The sequence below is a fragment of the Pongo pygmaeus genome, chromosome 1 (assembly GCF_028885625.2).
Source record: "Pongo pygmaeus isolate AG05252 chromosome 1, NHGRI_mPonPyg2-v2.0_pri, whole genome shotgun sequence".
Classification (NCBI taxonomy): Eukaryota; Metazoa; Chordata; class Mammalia; order Primates; family Hominidae; genus Pongo; species Pongo pygmaeus.
In genome coordinates this window covers 110,240,969-110,258,214 of record NC_072373.2, presented here as the reverse complement: position 1 = coordinate 110,258,214, position 17,246 = coordinate 110,240,969, and the positions used below count along the sequence as shown (strand labels likewise).

The following is a 17,246-nucleotide window of genomic DNA, read 5'->3' as shown; positions in this document are numbered from 1 at the left end:
GTTCATTGGCACTGAACACTTAAGATCTGGGCATTTTAATGAATACAAATTACATCTTGATTTTTTAAAACAGAGGAAAGTGTTTTAGGGAGCTTATGGTAGTGATATTGGGCAGTTGTCAGGCATAGGCTACAGAAGCATTCACAGCATATTCAGTTCAGGAATTTGCTGAGAATAGTTTTGCAGCCAAAAATATGGGATAAGTTCAGACATCTATGATAAGAGTCACTGGGTCATACAACCAGAAATCCCCACTCTTGTGGTACAGGCCATATAATTAAGCAGTTATCACTAGATAGCTTCCCTTCAGTGACGTTCTTTGTCTAGGAATCCAGAGCTCTCCAGGGGAAAATTGCAATTGAGGTTTTGGATATATTGGGTAGGAGAGAAAGTCACCTCACATAAAATTTAGTGATTGGAGCTGTCAACATTGCAAATTTCTAGACCTTGCAAGACAGGAACAACATCTCAAATGATAGTCTGAGAGAGGAGATAATGGGCTAATGTGGATTTCCTTCCAAACGTATTCACTGCACAAGGTCAGAATTCACATTGCACTTGAAGATTTCTCCCAGTCTACTTTAAGCTCACAGATTGCAGATCCCAGAGAGCTGGTATCAACTGACTCGTGCCCTGTTAAGTCTAAACCCAAGACTCTTTATCACATTGCAGCCTTGAATTTCTCTTCCTGTTCCTGGGAGATTAAACTTCTCTTTCTGTTCCTGGGAGATAAAACTTAAAGGTCACTATTCTTCTGAGAAAAGGGATCCTGGAGGAGCAGAGAGCAATGAGTTTGTGGCAGGAGTTCATGGTGATAATGGCTGAGCCAGAAGCCACAGTGCACAAAGCTCCAGGCTTGCCTCAAAGGATGAGGCGACCAGCACCCTGACTACTCTGTCCAGCTATTAATAATCTAACTAATGGTTAGAGCTATTTCGTTTTCCTTCAGCTACTTCTGGCAATGGTGAGGATATGGAAGTTTTGCAAAAAAAAATGGTGGAAGTAAAAAGGCATCTGTGTGAGTGTATAAATATCCGATCTCCCTTTTTAGCCCTCTCTAGGGGCACCCTAGAATAAGATCTTCTCCCCAGCATCTTCTGTTTCCTGGAGAGTGTTTCCTGCTACCTTGGATTGGCCATGACAGGCTGGAGCTGCCTTGTGACAGGAGCAGGAGGGTTTCTGGGTCAGAGGATCATCTGCCTGTTAGTGGAGGAGACAGAGCTGAAGGAGATCAGGGCCTTGGACAGGGCCTTCAGACCAGGATTGAGGGAGGAATTTTCTAGTAAGTAAACTTGAGTCATAGTTGTGGCTCCAGCTTAAACCCTGCATGGGTGTGGGGAGGTGGACCTTGTCTAGCAAGTTATGGAAAGTTGTAGCAAAATCTAGGCCAATCCCACATCCAAAGTCATCAAAAAGGAAATATTAAATAGCATAAAATGTCATAGTGTGAAATATACTGAATGGAGTGTCCAGAGACTGGATTCTGGCCCTGACCCAGAACTTGAGAGGCAGCCATCTCAGCCTCCAGGCCTCTCTTCTTCTATTAAGAAAATCCTACATCTGTTCTCTTTCTTGCCTATATAACTCTTTTATGTCTGAAGCTTTTTGTCTTGGCGATTGCTTTGCAACATTCACAAAGGACACCATTACCCTAAAGACCTCACCAGTGGGTCCTGCCTTTCTAGACTGTGCTGGACTTTGTTTTGTTTGGAAGCTTCCTTAGGATTTTTAGTGAAGGCAAAATAAAAGGGAGCAAAAGTAAAGATGAGTGTATAAGTGTTTGTGTGGTTTGTGTGTGTGTGTCAGAGAGAGAGAGAAAAAATGAGGAGGAGAGAGAATGAGAAAGTCAGTGAATGAATGAGAAAGAGAGAGGATAGGAGAGAGAGAGGGCATCAGTGTGAGAGAGAGAGTGTGCATAAGTGCACAGCACAGAGCAGAGACAGAGTAAGAGGCAGTATGAGGCCAGATATGCCTCATTTAGATTTCTTATAAATGGCTTTTTTTAAACCATTTCTCTCTGTTGCTCAATACCCCAAAGGAATTGATTGCAGAATTTGCTGTAGCAACTCCTTGTGCAAATAATCCCATGAGGAAGGTACAAAATGGGTCACATCCAACTGGACAATGAACCCATCAAGGTCTAGAAACATAAAGTTACTTGCCAATGCCATCTGATCAACGTATAGCAATGCTTAGGCCAGAGCTTCCTTCCAGAGGCTCCATCACTTGGCCATTAGGTTGATGCTTGGCAAAGTGGGTCTTCAGACTCTCTCTCTGCCTCTTTGTGTGCCCCAAACCAATTCCCTGTCCACCTCCTGAACCCAGGGGATTGGGGAGACTGTGTGTCTATATGTGGGCTCTGGCTGCCCAGAGGGTGCTCCCCTGCCCACAGAAAAGCCCCCACTTGACAGCACTCAGGACCACACCCAATGATCTACTCTTCTTTCACTCTTCTCTGACCTCTTCAAATGTCCGATTTCCTCCACCTTCTGTTTTAATGGTGTCTTTGATTAACATATGACCAATATTAAATGTTTGTAATCTTTATATCTCACCAATATTTGTGCTCTAACACCTGATACCAGAAAAAACAAACAAACAAGCAAAAGAAAAAAAACAATGCTCAGCCTAAGGGAACCATTCTCCTATGGTGAAAATTCAGAAGGTATAATAAATAGGCAGGGGCCTGCATGAAGATAAAAACAGAGAAACTTTTCAGTGTTCTTTCTGTGTCAGGCACTGTGCTAAACATTTTGCAAGTGTCGTCTCATTTGCTCCTCATAACAACCCTATGAGATCGGTTTTTTATTATCCTCCTTTCTTACAGATGAGGAGACAGCCAGAGAGAGGTTAATTAACTTGTTCAAGGTTCCGCAGTTAGAATATGGTAAAGCTGGATTTGAACACACACAGTCTAGTGCAGCATCTGTGCGCTTAAGCAGTAGTTAGTCTAGCAGCTTCTAGAAGGAGGAACCTATAGCTCCATCAACAAAGTCCCCTTTCCTGGTGCCTCTTGATCCCTGCAAACTCGTTCGCAAAGAGTCCTTTTATCTCTGCTTTGGACTTCTTCCGCTTTGAAATAGCAATTTCTTTGAGCCAGTCTGTGTGAAGTTGGCAGCAAAGGAGAAGCAGAGGAAGGCAGCAGAGGAAGGCAGCAGAGAAGGGAGAAGAGGGGGAAATACAACCAGAGAAAATTCCACTCTCAGGCTGTTACCACCTCCTCCCCAGAAGCCTCTTCCCTGACTCCTCCCAATGCAGGCCTTCTTGGAGTTGCTTGACTATGGGAAGGGGCTGGGAGTAGACAAAACATGGCACAGGCATTAGGAGAGTAAATGGTCCCGCCTGTACCCCAGAAAGGAATTTCTCCAGCCTTGATTTTTTTCACTCTGAATTTCACTCTTACAATTCTTTGGACTTTGTTGCCAATTTCAGTTAAACTAGCTTATTCTTACTCTTTCTCAGAAAAGTTGATTCTAAACAGCCAGTCCTGCACCCGGGGTACAGAATACAAGGCTTCTGGTGGGATGGGCAGGTTTGAGCCTTACTAGAAGCCTGACCTTAGATCTGTCCTTTAACTTATCTGAGCCTCAGTTTCCTCACCAATAAAGTGGGACTCAAAATACCTACCTCACAAGATAGCTGTAAAAGGAAATAAGCAAGCTGTGAGCCGTATGCAGATTATAAAGCACAAATGAGTGTAGAGTATTTATCTGAGCTCCATGTAGCATGGTGGTCATTTTGTGGGCTAATTCCGGGTGACAACTTTACTGGCAGCATCACTTCCTGTGGATTTCCGAGGAGCCTGAAGATATGGATGTTGTATCCGCTGCCCTTGGCTAGACACTAGACAGCTGGGATGTTAATTCATTGGCGGCTAACTCATTTTCAGCATTGCTATCTGCTTTTGATGATATCTGATAATAGTTTTTCAATAACATTCATCATTTACACCCATCCTCAATTCCCTAGTAATGGCTCCACTCTCCTCCCAGTTGCCCAAGCAGGAAACCATAGGGGTGATTTTATCTTCTTCTTTTCCTCTCAGCCCAGCTCCAATAGGTACCAGGACCTTCAAGGTAAGGTCTCAAATTCTAACCTGGTGTATCTCTCCCCTCCTCTGCTTCCACTGCTGGACTCTGGTTCCAGTCCTCATCTAAACTTTGGCACAGACATTCTGATTAATCTCTTGATCACCTGGCTTTCTCATTTTCCCTATACCAGTCCATTTATATCCTCAAGCCAAGGTTAACTGCCTACACCACAACTCTGCCTCTGTTTCTCTTTCTCTTTTTCTTCCTTTTTTTTTTTTTTTTTTTTTGAGAAAGGGTCTTGCTCTACCCCCCAGGCTGGAGTGCAGAAGTGCAATCTCAGCTCACTGCCACCTTCACCTCTTAGGCTCCATCCATCTCCATCCATCTTTCTGCCTCAGCCTCCTGAGTAGTGAAGACTATAGACAGATGCCACCACACAGGGCTAATTTTTGTATTTTTAGTAGAGACGGAGTTTCGCCAGGTTGTCCAGGCTGGTCTCAACCCTCGAGGTTCAAACCATCTACCCGCCTTGGCCTCCCAAAGTTCCAAAAATTGCTTACTTATATTTGCAATGCAAAAAGAAATAGGCATGAGCCGCGCCACACCTGACCTGTTTCTCTTTTATTCCAAATATCAATAAGCATTTTTCTTTGACATGATGCTGGAGACCCAAAATCATGATTCCATACCTGATTCCTCATCACCTACAAAATTAAATTCACTTTTTCCCTCTTATACCCAACTCTCCACAATCACCCTAGGCTCCTTAAGAAATTTGGTGAGTCTCCACAACTCTAGCAATGCTTATATTCTAGGCACACCTGACAGCTCACTGCTCAGATTACTTTTCTGAAATGAGATCAGGTAGAAACAGATGTTTGCTCTTTCCTAGTAAACTGCTGCACATGCTGATTTCTGTGCCTTTGTTTGCTTGTTCTTTCCATTGAATGTATGCCCTCCATTCTAACACCCCACTCTAACCGTCCTTGAGCACTTATGTAACATCACCTTTATCAGAAAACTTCTCAGCTAGATAGAGAAATCATTCCAATGACCTAACCTCTGCTCACACAGAACGCCAGAACAAGACCAAGCTGACAGTGCTGGAAGGAGACATTCTGGATGAGCCATTCCTGAAAAGAGCCTGCCAAGATGTCTCAGTCATCATCCACACCGCCTGTATCATTGATGTCTTCGGACTCACTCACAGAGAGTCTATCATGAATGTCAGTGTGAAAGGTAGGGTAGCCTGGGGAGGAGATAAAGCAAGGTGGGGAAATGAGGATCAGAAAGAAGGACAGGAAGGAAAGAGAAGTCTATCCATTGAACACCTGCTGCGCTCTGGGCCAAGTGACTTTGCTGATCACTACCGACTGGGGGAACTCAAGGCTGATATTTTCAGTTTTATAGAAGAGAAAACTAGGACTGAGCAATGACAAGCAACTTGTCCAAAGTCCCACAGTTGAGTAAGTAAGTAAGTAGGAGAGTTCGACTTTAAACTCACTCCTGTGTGACTCCAAAGGCTGTGGAAGCTCTTTCTACTGTGGCCCCAGTCAAAAGTCAACTGATCTCTGACTTCAGATTCTTGAAATCCAGCTACCCGTTGGCTCCCCGGACCAGAATCTGACCTTCCAGGTGCCATCATAGTCATCATTTTGAACCTTGTGTGTAGGCTGATGAGAACATTCAGAGTCTTCCTGCCCACCTCAAAGAAGAAATCCTCTCGAGAGAACTAGCAAAGCTGGTTCACAGAGGTCTGTCAGGACAGAATTATCCAGCACATGCCTTCCCACAATATTTTCTTAACAAAAAGAGTTTCCCAGTTTCCAGAATACAATCTCTTCAGCTCACCACAGGGTCTGCTATTACATAGCTGTTTCCAGCCAGGTGCCCAAAGTGCACCCTCATTCAATCCTCATCCGTTAAATGCTTGGTGGTCTTTCTGAATCCTGGCTTTCCAACCTACTTTAAATTCAGACACATTTCCTTAAGGAATCTTCTAATGAACTCTCACTCTCTTATCTCCAGAGCCCAGTCTTCAGCACTGCAGCACTCCAACCCCTGGCCTGGCCCTCCACATTCAGTCTACTCAAACTCCTTTTCTTTTTTTTTTTTTTTTTTTTTTTTTGACAGAGTTTCGCTCTTGTCACCCAGGCTGGAGTGCAATGGCACGATCTCTGCTCACTGCAACCTCCACCTCCCAGGTTCAAGCAATTCTCCTGCCTCAGCCTCCCAGTGTATCTGAGATTACAGGTGCCCACCACCATGCCAAGCTAATTTTTTTTGTATTTTTAGTACAGAGGGGGTTTCACCATGTTGGCCAGGCAGGTCTTAAATTCCTGACCTCAGGTGATCCACCCGCCTCTGCCTCCCAAAGTGCTGGGATTATAGGCTTGAGCCATTGCACCCAGCCTCAAACTCCTTTTCTAAAGCAACTAATTGCTTTTGAGTCTCCAGCACCACCTAAAAAAAAAAAAAAAAAAAAAAACCCTTTCCAGTTGCTACTTACCCATACCTCTAAGCATCCCTACAATGCAAGGAGGATGCTAAGAGTAACCAGTTTTTTAGTTTAATTCCTGCTCTCCACAGCTCCATACAAGAGGGGATATGAAATGACAAGGAAAGTGTTAGAGACATCTGTTTCCTAAAACCATTATCACTCCCAGGCTTAGAAAATACTTCACAATGTTGATCAATTCCCCCTTGAAGGTAAACTAACTCCAAATTTGCTCCCTCATTAGATTAATTTTTGAAAGCCTGAGAAATTCAAATTGCACTTGAATTTAAATTTAGAGACTTTAAATTGGGAGCCTCTTTCCCAGGGAACACACAATCAGGAAAAGAGTGTGGGTCTCCAGCATGTTCCCACAACCCACTGTTTACTCAGTGACTCCAGAGATGGTCCTTGTGACAAAGTTTTATGAGTCCTCAACAAAATGAGGAAAATGCCAACAATTTCATGCATATTGAAGAGTGTATATTGCCTGCATACTGTGTATTTGTGTGTGTCATGTGAACTCTTCCACTGCCCTTTTCTGCCTAAGGACTGGGACTATCCATATACTCAGAGTATTTTTAAATTTTAAACGATCTGTCTTTAATGGTATTGATGAAAAATCATAACTTTTCAATGTCTTTACTTGGCAAAACAAAGAGTGATAACCCTAGGTCATTTTCCAAAATTAAGGTACACACACACACACACACACACAAACGTCCTTGAAACCCAAAAGTCTAAAAATTCTTGCTCTCCAGAACCCACATGTCAGTTTCTTTTCATTTTTGTGATTTTCCTATGGCTGTAGTGTGGCCCAGTGTCAGTCAGAGCCACAGAAGAATGTATCCTGAGTCTGTTATAACAACTGCACTTGGGAGTGGGGAGTGGGGCACATGGATCTGTACATGTGTTTGGCCCTCCCTTAGGGATACTTCCTGACACTGAAAGCATGCTCTTTCTGGGCTGGTACCCAGCTCCTGTTGGAGGTCTGTGTCCAAGCTACTGTGCCAGTCTTCATCTACACCAGTACCCTACAGTTAGCCAGGCCCAACTCCTACAAGGAAATCATTGAGAATGCCCATGAAGAAGACTGTCTGGAAAATACACGCTCCGCTCCATAACCATACAGCAAAAAGCTTGCTGAGAAGGCCGTGCTGGCAGCTAATGGGTGGACTCTGAAAAATGGTGATACCTTGTACACTTGTGCCTTAAGACCCATGTATATCCATGGGGAAGGAAGCCCATTTCTTACTGCCAATATAAATGAGGCCCTGAACAACAATGGGATCCTGTCGAGTGTCAGCAAGTTCTCCACAGCCAACGCAGTCTATGTTGGCAACATGGCCTGGGCCCACATTCTGGCCTTGAGGGCCCTGCGGGACCCCAAGAAGGCCCCAAGTGTCCTAGGACAGTTGTACTACATCTCAGATGACACGCCTCACCAAAGCTATGATAACCCTAATTACATCCTGAGCAAAGAGTTTGGCCTCTGCCTTGATTCCAGATGGAGCCTTCTTTTACCCCTGATGTACTGGACTGGCTTCCTGCTGGAAATAGTGAGCCTCCTGCTCAGGCCAATTTGCGCCTATCAACCACCCTTCGACTGCCACACAGTGACATTGTCAAATAGCATGTTCACCTTCTCTTACAAGAAGGCTCAGCGAGATCTCGCATATAAGCCACTTTACAGCTGGGAGGAAGCCAAGCAGAAAACCATGGAGTGGGCTGATTCCCTTGTGGACCAGCACAAGGAGACCCTGAAGTCCAAGTCTCAGCGATTTAAGGATGACAGAGATGTGCATGTGGGCATTGTTAGGAGATGTCATCAAGCTCCATCCTCCTGACTCCATACAGAATGTGACAAGGGCATAAGCCCAGGTCCTGCTGCCTCCCTTTCACACAATGCCCAACTTATTGTCTTCCTCGTGTCATCAAAACCTCCCCATTCCCTGGCCCAACCAGAAGCTTTCTGTCCTAATCATATACCAGAGGACAGACAATATGATTTGCTTTTTCCAAATCTCAGTGGCTGATTCTGAACAACTGTGGTCTCTTTTATCTTACGGGTCTCTTTTAACTGCTAGAGCTCCATTTCTCCTCCTAAATGAGAAAGGATTTCTTTTCTTTTAAGTCTCCTATTTCTTCACACAGTTCAAGGAAATGAGCAATAAATGTTTTCATGCTTAACCTGGAGGGAGATATGGTTTCTGTTAATACATACTTTCCTCCTTTCCCTTTCATTTCCAGGTATCACCATCTCCAACTCAGAAGAGTAGCATGAAGCTGGGGTTGGGGGGTGAGCAGAGTAGTGGGAGGGTCAGGAAGGGTGGCTGAAGGCTGAATAAGCTCTGCCTTATTTCAGGAATGTACAACATGAGCTACATATGACATATATTACCTCATTTAATACTCATCAGAAACCTTTGAGGCGGAGTGACTATTTCCATTTTATTGGTGAGGAAATTTGTTCACAGTCAACTGATTAGTGGCTAGGCCTGCTATCAGGAAATTGACCCTGAAAGTCCTTATCTTTCCACCAAATCAAACAGCCTGAACTGGTCTTGTCAGTGGTATGGCAGAGCACTGGAACATGGGGTGGCAATCCTTGGGAGAACCCTAGCTTATTTGGGTTACCTCTTTGTTGCAAAATCCCATGCAGGGGATTCTCTAAAACTCAGGAAATTCCCTGAGGGGCATCTGGAAGAGCTTGCATGCCTTACCAAATGGTCTTGAGCAGGGGACAGCAAGCAAAAATGCATCCAGCCTCCACCAGCTTTAGTGCCAATTTCCTTGAAGGTCTCTAGGACACACCTGGCTATATGTGTGTTGGCCATTCTGGTCATTAATAACCTTGCATTTCACCCTTTCAAATCACATAATGAAGCCACACCATGGGTTCTTGGGCAAGTAAAGGGAACAAGTGTGAACTTCTTCAAAATACATCTCCTATTCAGCTCAAAAAGTAGAAGTGTACTATCCCACATCCCCAGATTTAACTGCCTCTTTCTTTTTCGTTATCCTTCTCTCCTTTGAATCACATCGTTTCTTCCTTTATTCTTCCATCTCCTTAGCCACTTTCCTTCCCCCCATCTCCCTTTTAATCACTGGCCCTCTTATTCTTCTCAATGTGCCTGAGAAGTGGAAGCAAATCAGGACAAGTTTGGGGACTTCAATGATGACATAGTCAATAACCAACCAAAGAAGCAAAAGTAAAAACAAACAAACAAACAAAGTCCAGCCTCAGGGACATCAGGGACAAAGCTGAACTGAAGCAGGTGAGGAGGTTGCTGTGGGGTCAGAGTGTGTGGAGGGGAAGCTGTCTCCCTTTGCATCTGGGTGTGACAGCAATGATGAGAGTCACACCCAAGATCAAGATGGCTTCTTTCCTACACAGGAAATTTACACATCATTAATCAGTTGAAGTGGATTATCAAAAAGGATATAGTATCAGTGTTCGTTCTGATGGGAAAAGAGAAAAACATTCTAGCCCAGATGAACAGATTTCCACCACTTTCAAAACCCCAAGGAACAGATGATCAGCACTAGCTTCAGGGTGGAGTGGCCCCAGGCAGTAGGGTAAGGTGAAAAATGGAACACCCCTCCTGCCCCGTCCTCTGCACGAAATGCAAGAGCCAGCATCTGTCCAGCTCTTGAAAGGCATGCGCACCATCCATATGTTAATGCAAAATTGCATGGAAGGGAAAGGAGGGTGGTGGAATCTGGGATAAAAGCCCTTCCTCCTTGTTTTTCAACCTAGTGAAACCCCACACCTATGAACCACCAGGGCAATTTTCACTGGGAAGGAAAGGGAAAGGACATATCTCCATCAGGCAGCAAGGAGTGATCGAAGACATATGAGGGAATCGGATGGCCAGAATTCTCAACTGAACAAGCATAGAGGCCTTGTTGTGTTGTGGCCAACAATATGTGCCATCCCTTCTTACACCTACTGGTGCCAGGCGGGCAGAGATCCTGCACCAAGCCCCACTGCACCTCACGCAATGCATCACATGGGGCAGCAAAATCTCAGAGGGAAGAACAAGTAAAGCAGACCCAGCGGGGACTTTTGGGTGGCTCTGCAAGGTACCTGGCAAAGGAATAAATGAAAGCACAGGCAAGTGCTCAGCCACCGGCTTAAGAGCTAGGTGTATATGAGTACAGAGAATGGATCTGAGCTGAAATCACTGGGAAAAGCCACAGGAGCCCATGGGGCTTGAATGAGGCCTTGGATTCTTGGGTCCAGGTGGGGGCACAGCCAGGGCAGTGGTTTGGAGGAGGACGAGGGGCATGAAGAGCCCCCCCACAACTGCTGGGAAGCATGTACAGAGGGCAGATGAGGGAGCTCAGGTGCAAGACTCAGCCACAGACCAGACAGGCAGGCTCTGAGGGCCTGGGTGGGGTGTGGAACCCGCAGTGGTCTGCTGAGAACGGGCAGGAAAGTGGTGGGAGGCCAATTCTTATGTGAAATCTTTTGATTTCTAAATATTAGTAACTCTAAATTTGAAAAAGCAGTGTGAAGACCAGCTTTAAGAGGGATGTGTGGGCTAGTGTTCAAACTGCATGTGTAATATTTTGTATCTTAAAAAGTGGGTGGCAAGGTGTCAGTAGCAAATCTGTTCATTCTTGGTGATGTCCCAAATATACATTATTATATCATATTTTCAAATTTTCTGTATGTTTAACACAGGGTTTTTTTTTAATAAATTAAATTTGGTTGGGGAATAATATGCAAACTAACAAAACACATTCAAAGGCTGGACCCAGGCTTAAGGCCTCCAATTTTCCACTTCTGCTCCCAGTCTAGTGGTCCAGTGAGGGAGATAAAATACGAGCCATGTTAGGTGCTGTGCACAGTAAATGTGCAGAGTGTCATATGAAAAGAAAGTGCTTCCGGAGGATCCATTCCCATAGGGGATTCATGGGGTCCTTGCATTTGGGCTGGATATCAAAAGATGGATAAGATTTCAACAGACAGGAATATGAGTGAAAGTGTTCCAGGCAGAGGCGATGCAGTCTGCAAAGACCCAGGTGGTAAAAGGGGTCACTTTTAGGCAACAATGAGACCAGACCAGAGAACACTAGGCCAGGGGAAAGGTGGAAGATACACCTAGAAAGACATGATGGGCACAGACAGGATCACCCGGCGTCACTTCTAGAGACACCCTGCCTTCTTCCTTCTTTGCCCTCAGAGTATGAGTCTGTGCCCCTCTTAAAGACCACTTGACAATCAATTATTTCACATATAACATGCCTCATCTTTTCTCAAAAATTGGACTGTATGGGAAAAGAATGTCTCCTCCAGCGATGAATATTGATGTTGATGCTAAAAGCTGGGACATCATTCATTATGCAATGGGAATTGTTCAGCTGTCCCTGGAAGATTATGATGGCAGTATTTTGTAGGCTGGACTGAAAGAGATGATGAGGATACTTCAAGAACCTAGGTAAGAAATGAAGGCCTGATTTATGCATTGGTAACAAAACCGAATACAGGGGCAACTGAGGCAGGCCCGAGGCAGAATGGCCACTAGTTTAGACAGCACTGGGTGTGGGCACAAAACTCTCATGCACCCACTTTCTCAAGCCAGAAACCTGAATGGCAGCCCCCCACTCCACCCACCTATCATTCAGTGCTACCAACTTTGCCTCCACAACACCTCTTGAATGTGTCCTCTTCCTCCCTGGTAACATCATTCCTACTTTTACCCCCCGTTCCCCCCACAGGCCTCCCCACCTTGGAGAGTCACCCGTGAAACCTATCTGCAGCAGTGTTGCCAGAGTTGTCTCTCCAAACTAGTCTCACCATGTCACGCCCTTCCTTAAAACGAACCACTGGGTGGAGCCCCAGGACTGTCAGGATGAGCCTGAGCGCCTTAGCAGAACATATAGGACCTCTGAAGCCCTGGGCCCTGCCTAACACTCCAGACTAATTCTTACCACCAATCCCTGTCCTACCCCCAGATTCTCCTACTTCGTGCCTCAACAATTTTCCAAAACTCAGGGCTTCCTGCATGCAGCATGCTTTTACGTCTACCCAGGCCACTGCACGGCATTTTGTCTGCTTAGCGGGTGCCCAGCTCTCCTGCCAGTGCATCCTTCCCAGCTTCTTATTTTACAGCCTCCATGCTTTGTGCATATCTAGTTGCACTGCCGTTAATTTTTCACTTATATATCCTGTTCCCCACCCCTACACTGCCATGTCTCGAGGACAGTAACTCACCATATCATCTCTCTGTCCCCAGTGTCTGACACAAAATAGACACACGGGCTGATGGAAGAATGGATGGATGCATGGATGGATGGGTGAATGGGTGGGTGGATGGATGGATGGATGGATGGATGGATGGATGGATGGATGGATGGATAAAACACAAGCAAATGGAACTGTTAGAATGGAGAGAGGAAGAGATGGGGAGTCAGATAGCAGAATGCTTTGAATGACAAAGCAAGAAAGAATTCAAAGATGACTTTTCAAGGTGTTGATGAACCTGAAGAACCTGGATTATCATGATGAGAATGGGAAAAAAGGGAAGCCACACAGCAGGTATGGGGTTGAGAATGAACTTGTTTGTGTGATGTGAAGAGTCAATGTGGGAGTGAGAGGCCCATGAGCAGGGAAAAGGAAATGTTGATGAAGGTGAAGTCCAGCTGTCATGGTTATAAAGGGACTGGGAATTAGATCCAAAACCTGAAATCATGCAATGCCTGGAGTATTTTTATACTACAAAAAAAAAGAAAAAGAAAAAAGAAAGAAAGAAGAAGGAAAGAAAGAAAGAAAGAAAGAAAGAAGAAAGGAAGAAAGAAAAACAAAGAGAGAGAAAATTTGCTTTTAAAAACTGAATTCAAAAGAGAGTTTCCCACTCTTAGGAGACTCATGTGAGGACCACTCAACCTCTCTGGGTACATGTGCTTCTTAAGACATCAGAGGGCTCTGATGGGAATTTGGGTGGGAGTTCTTTTCCTTTATCACAGCCCAAGGTCTCACCCAATACTAATGAGCAGGGAATTGAGTCAGTGATCTGAAAGAGGTTCATTATGAGGAAGTGGAGAGGGAAGTCTGGATGAACAGAAAGTGCCTCAGCCATTCTCTCCCCAAAGGCAGGGGTCACTGGGGTCAGTTACAGACTCCAAAACAGTCAGTAGTCTGTTCTGGAAACCTGAAGCTCCCTATTGAATAGTGTAATCTTTCCTCAAGAAATGGAAGAACCAGCACTAGTGAAGTCAGCCCTTCTTCCTAATCAGGTACTGGTGACAGAGGGGTGGGTGTGAGATGGGCTGCAGGCCTATGGTTATCCTAACATGAATCCTGGCCACAGAGGTAGGAATACCCTTCTCATGAGCCCGGCCCTAACTCCTTCTCACACCATCTGGAGTCTGTCAAATCCCTGGTGTAGCTCTGAGCAGGGCAGCTTTGAGGGCACATGGCTGGTGAGGTCACACGGGGCCTGTGCTTGGCTTAAGGGACTGACATGAGACCCCACATTTTATTTTGCACTGGCCCTATCCCTGTAAAATATGTAGCCAGTCCTGATTATGAGAACTTCTTTTAGCAGCAGGTAAAACAACTATCATTCATCGATCAATCATGGGTAAATGGAAAAGGCTCTCTGGCTCCCCTAGGACAGTTCAATATCTTTGTGGAGTTCAAATTATAGAGCTAAAGAGGGCTTCATCAGGCGTGGTGGTGCAGGCTTCAGCAACACTGAACATTGGCTGTGTCAGTCCAGTGAATCTCAGGCTGTGAAGTCCTGTCTGTGATTTCTACCGAATCTATTAACTTTGACGCAGAAATCAGCAGAGCTACTTCAGCAGAAACCTTGAGGTGACCCTTGTTTCAGACATTCACTAATGCTACACTTGACAAGATAACTGTCTAGTCAGATCCTTTTCCAGCCCCTTGACAAAGTGAACTAGCTTTTCCAAGGTCACACACTGTCCTTTCCCTCACTCAACAAAGCCAGGTACAGTGGACATTGCCTGATTTGCAGCAATGGTGGGGACCCTGACTTACAGTTCCAAAGTCCTTGGCAGAGAATCTGCTTAACTCCGAGCTTTTGCTGAATGTACCATCTTGCCCTAGCATAACATGTGAAGCCTTGACAGGAAGAAGTTCCCCCATCCATCTCCCACCCCTTGCAGTCCCTTGTGCCCCTGAAAATCATACTTATAGTTGGCAAAATAATTCACCACAAGCAGGTTGGGCGGGAAGGAAACAAAATCAGCCTTCACCTTTGCCCTTAAATGGTGTTGGAATATGTAAGCATCTGTACCTCTCTCATATCTGTCTCCCTAGCATTGAGCACTAGGCCCCGCACTTGCCCACTCAGGTGAGAGGTGAACTTCTCAGGGGCTCTGCTCTTAATGAGTCACAGTGTTGGGGCCCAGGGAAGGCCAGCTGTACACAGACGGTATCAGAACCCCCAGGCAGAATCACTCCTTACTTCAGCCCTAGTAGGTCCAGAAAAGCATCTCAGTGGAGTGTCTTTAGTGAATAAAAAGAATGCATGGAACTGCTTTCAATGAATCCCTGGTCTCCAGGAAATGGAGTCTGCCAATACTTTTACTTAGGCTAAACATCTTTCAAATGCATGAGTGGGAAAGTCAGCTTGAACACCACATGTACACTGATACCTTTTTCAACCTTCTTGAACACAGGGCAAAGTGGTATATGGAACAAATTGCCGCCTACCACATTGGCTTCCAAAGTTGACATTCCCAGCTGCTGGAATGAGGCAGGGCACCAGCTGGATGCAGAGAGCACTGTGAACAGTGGTTTGGATCCCAGGGGAGCAGCTGGAAATTGAAACCCATTGGAATGTGCTTTGGATTAGCAGAGATGAACTTAAAACCACAGTCTGGCAGCAGAAAACTGCAATCTGCAGGGCACTTGCGGCTGTGACAATGAGAGAGAGGAGCAAGCACTAGGCAATTCATGCTGGAGATTGGCCAGGTGTGCTCCTCCCCTCCCACGGGGCAGAGAGGATGGAAATTATGTGAATGCCAAGGGCAACTGAGAAAAGGAGTCATGCTTGTGGTTTTGATTTGTTAAGTGAGCTGAGTTGGGAAAATAAAGATATGAGAGAAGGGGAGGAAAACAGACTATGAATGGCGAGGACGGTGAAGGCCAGCAGCAGCCTTCCACTGCTGGATTGATGGCAGCAGTGGAAGTTATCTAATGGAAAGCCAAGACAGGCACTTTTCCTGGCTCTTATTTTACTGTCTTCACTATTTGGAGCAGTTGTGTGAAAGGTGGTCTACCAGGAGCAGACAAAGCCTGTTGCACCTTGCACTGCCCTATGCCTCCATAATATTGGTGGAGGAGAGGATTTGAACCTTATGTTTTATACTTACTGTAATCCCCAAGAAAGAATGGTGGGTCCCTAATTGGTCCTACAGAGTTCTCAACCCTATTTCCTCATTAAAATCACCTGGGGAGTTTCTACAAAATTACAGATACTTAGGCCTCACTCTAACTAATCACTCTACATTTAAAAGAAAAACAAAACAGCTCTCCAAGGTTAAGAAAATCTGTAGCTTAAACTAATCAAACCTCAAGAATTCCAAGGTGACCAGCTACAGTTTCTCTAATTGGAAGGTGGGCAGAGGCCCACTCACAGCAAAGTTAGAGATAGCTGGGCATGGATACTTATGTCTGTAATCCCAGCACTCTGGGAGGCCGAGGTGGGAGGATCACTTGAACCTAAGATTTTGAGACCACCCTGGGCAACATAGGGAGACCCCCATCTCTACAAAATTAAAAATTTGTTAAAAGTCTAGCCAGGCATGGTGGTGCACACCTGTGGTCCCAGCCACTCCTTAGACTGAGGTAGGAGAATCTCTTGGCCTGGGAAGTTGAGGATCGTGCCACTGCACATCAGTATTCTGGGTGACAGAGCAAGACCCTGTCTCAAAAAAAAAAAAAAAAAACGAGAAAGAAGGTTAGAGAAAAAAATATATCTGTCTAAATGAATAGTGGCAGTAGTGGCTTTTCCCATGATCTCTCTTGCTGTTTGCCAAACTCTGTTCTCCATACAACAGCCTGAGATTTTTTTAAACTAAAATCAAATCCTATGTCTCACCTATTTAAAACCTTTCTGTGGCTTCCCATTCCATTTACTACACACTATAAACTGATCTCCAGCTCTCCTGGGCACTGAATGATCTGCTCAACTTTCCAACTCCTCATCACTTCCCTTTTACTCATGATGCCCCAGAGAGATCGACCTTCCTTCTATTCCATAAACAAGCAAAACTTTCTTGCCTCTGAATCTTCACATTTGTCATTCCCTTTACATAAAATGGCGTTCTCATCTCATGGTTGGCTCTCTGTTGACATGTAGATCTCAGCTGAACTGTCACCTCCCTAAAGAGGTGAGACATCCCTCACTATCCTCTCTGAAATATGCTCTGCTTCACTCATCACATCACGTTGTCTCTCTCCTCCTAGCTCTTACCAAAGCCTGCAACTAACCTCAGTTGTAGATTTTATTGTGTATCTGTACCCGCATATGGACCTTAGGCAGTCTTGCTCCCTGCTACGTTCCCAAGAGCTTAGAATCATGCCCAGTGTCATAGAGGGCCTCATAAATATTTATTAAATAAATTAATCCAGAAAGACAAAGCTGGATCAAAATACATTAGCAGATCTGGAAAATTATAGCCGTCCAAGGGGGAAAACAGTGAGTTAGGATGGAACCCAGCAGAATCGGTCACTACCT

At 45.1% G+C, this 17,246-nt stretch overlaps 1 protein-coding gene across 1 annotated transcript; it reads left to right on the top strand.

Moving 5' to 3' along the window:
• Nucleotides 1–1,137: 1,137 nt before the first annotated feature.
• Nucleotides 1,138–8,588, top strand: LOC129015909 (3 beta-hydroxysteroid dehydrogenase/Delta 5-->4-isomerase type 1-like). Its single transcript, XM_054454618.1, is given in 3 exon segments — nucleotides 1,138–1,282; nucleotides 5,106–5,270; nucleotides 7,477–8,588. Coding segments are annotated over 3 exon segments (1,206 nt in total). The 3' UTR covers nucleotides 8,373–8,588.
• The last annotated feature ends 8,658 nt before the right edge of the window (nucleotides 8,589–17,246 follow it).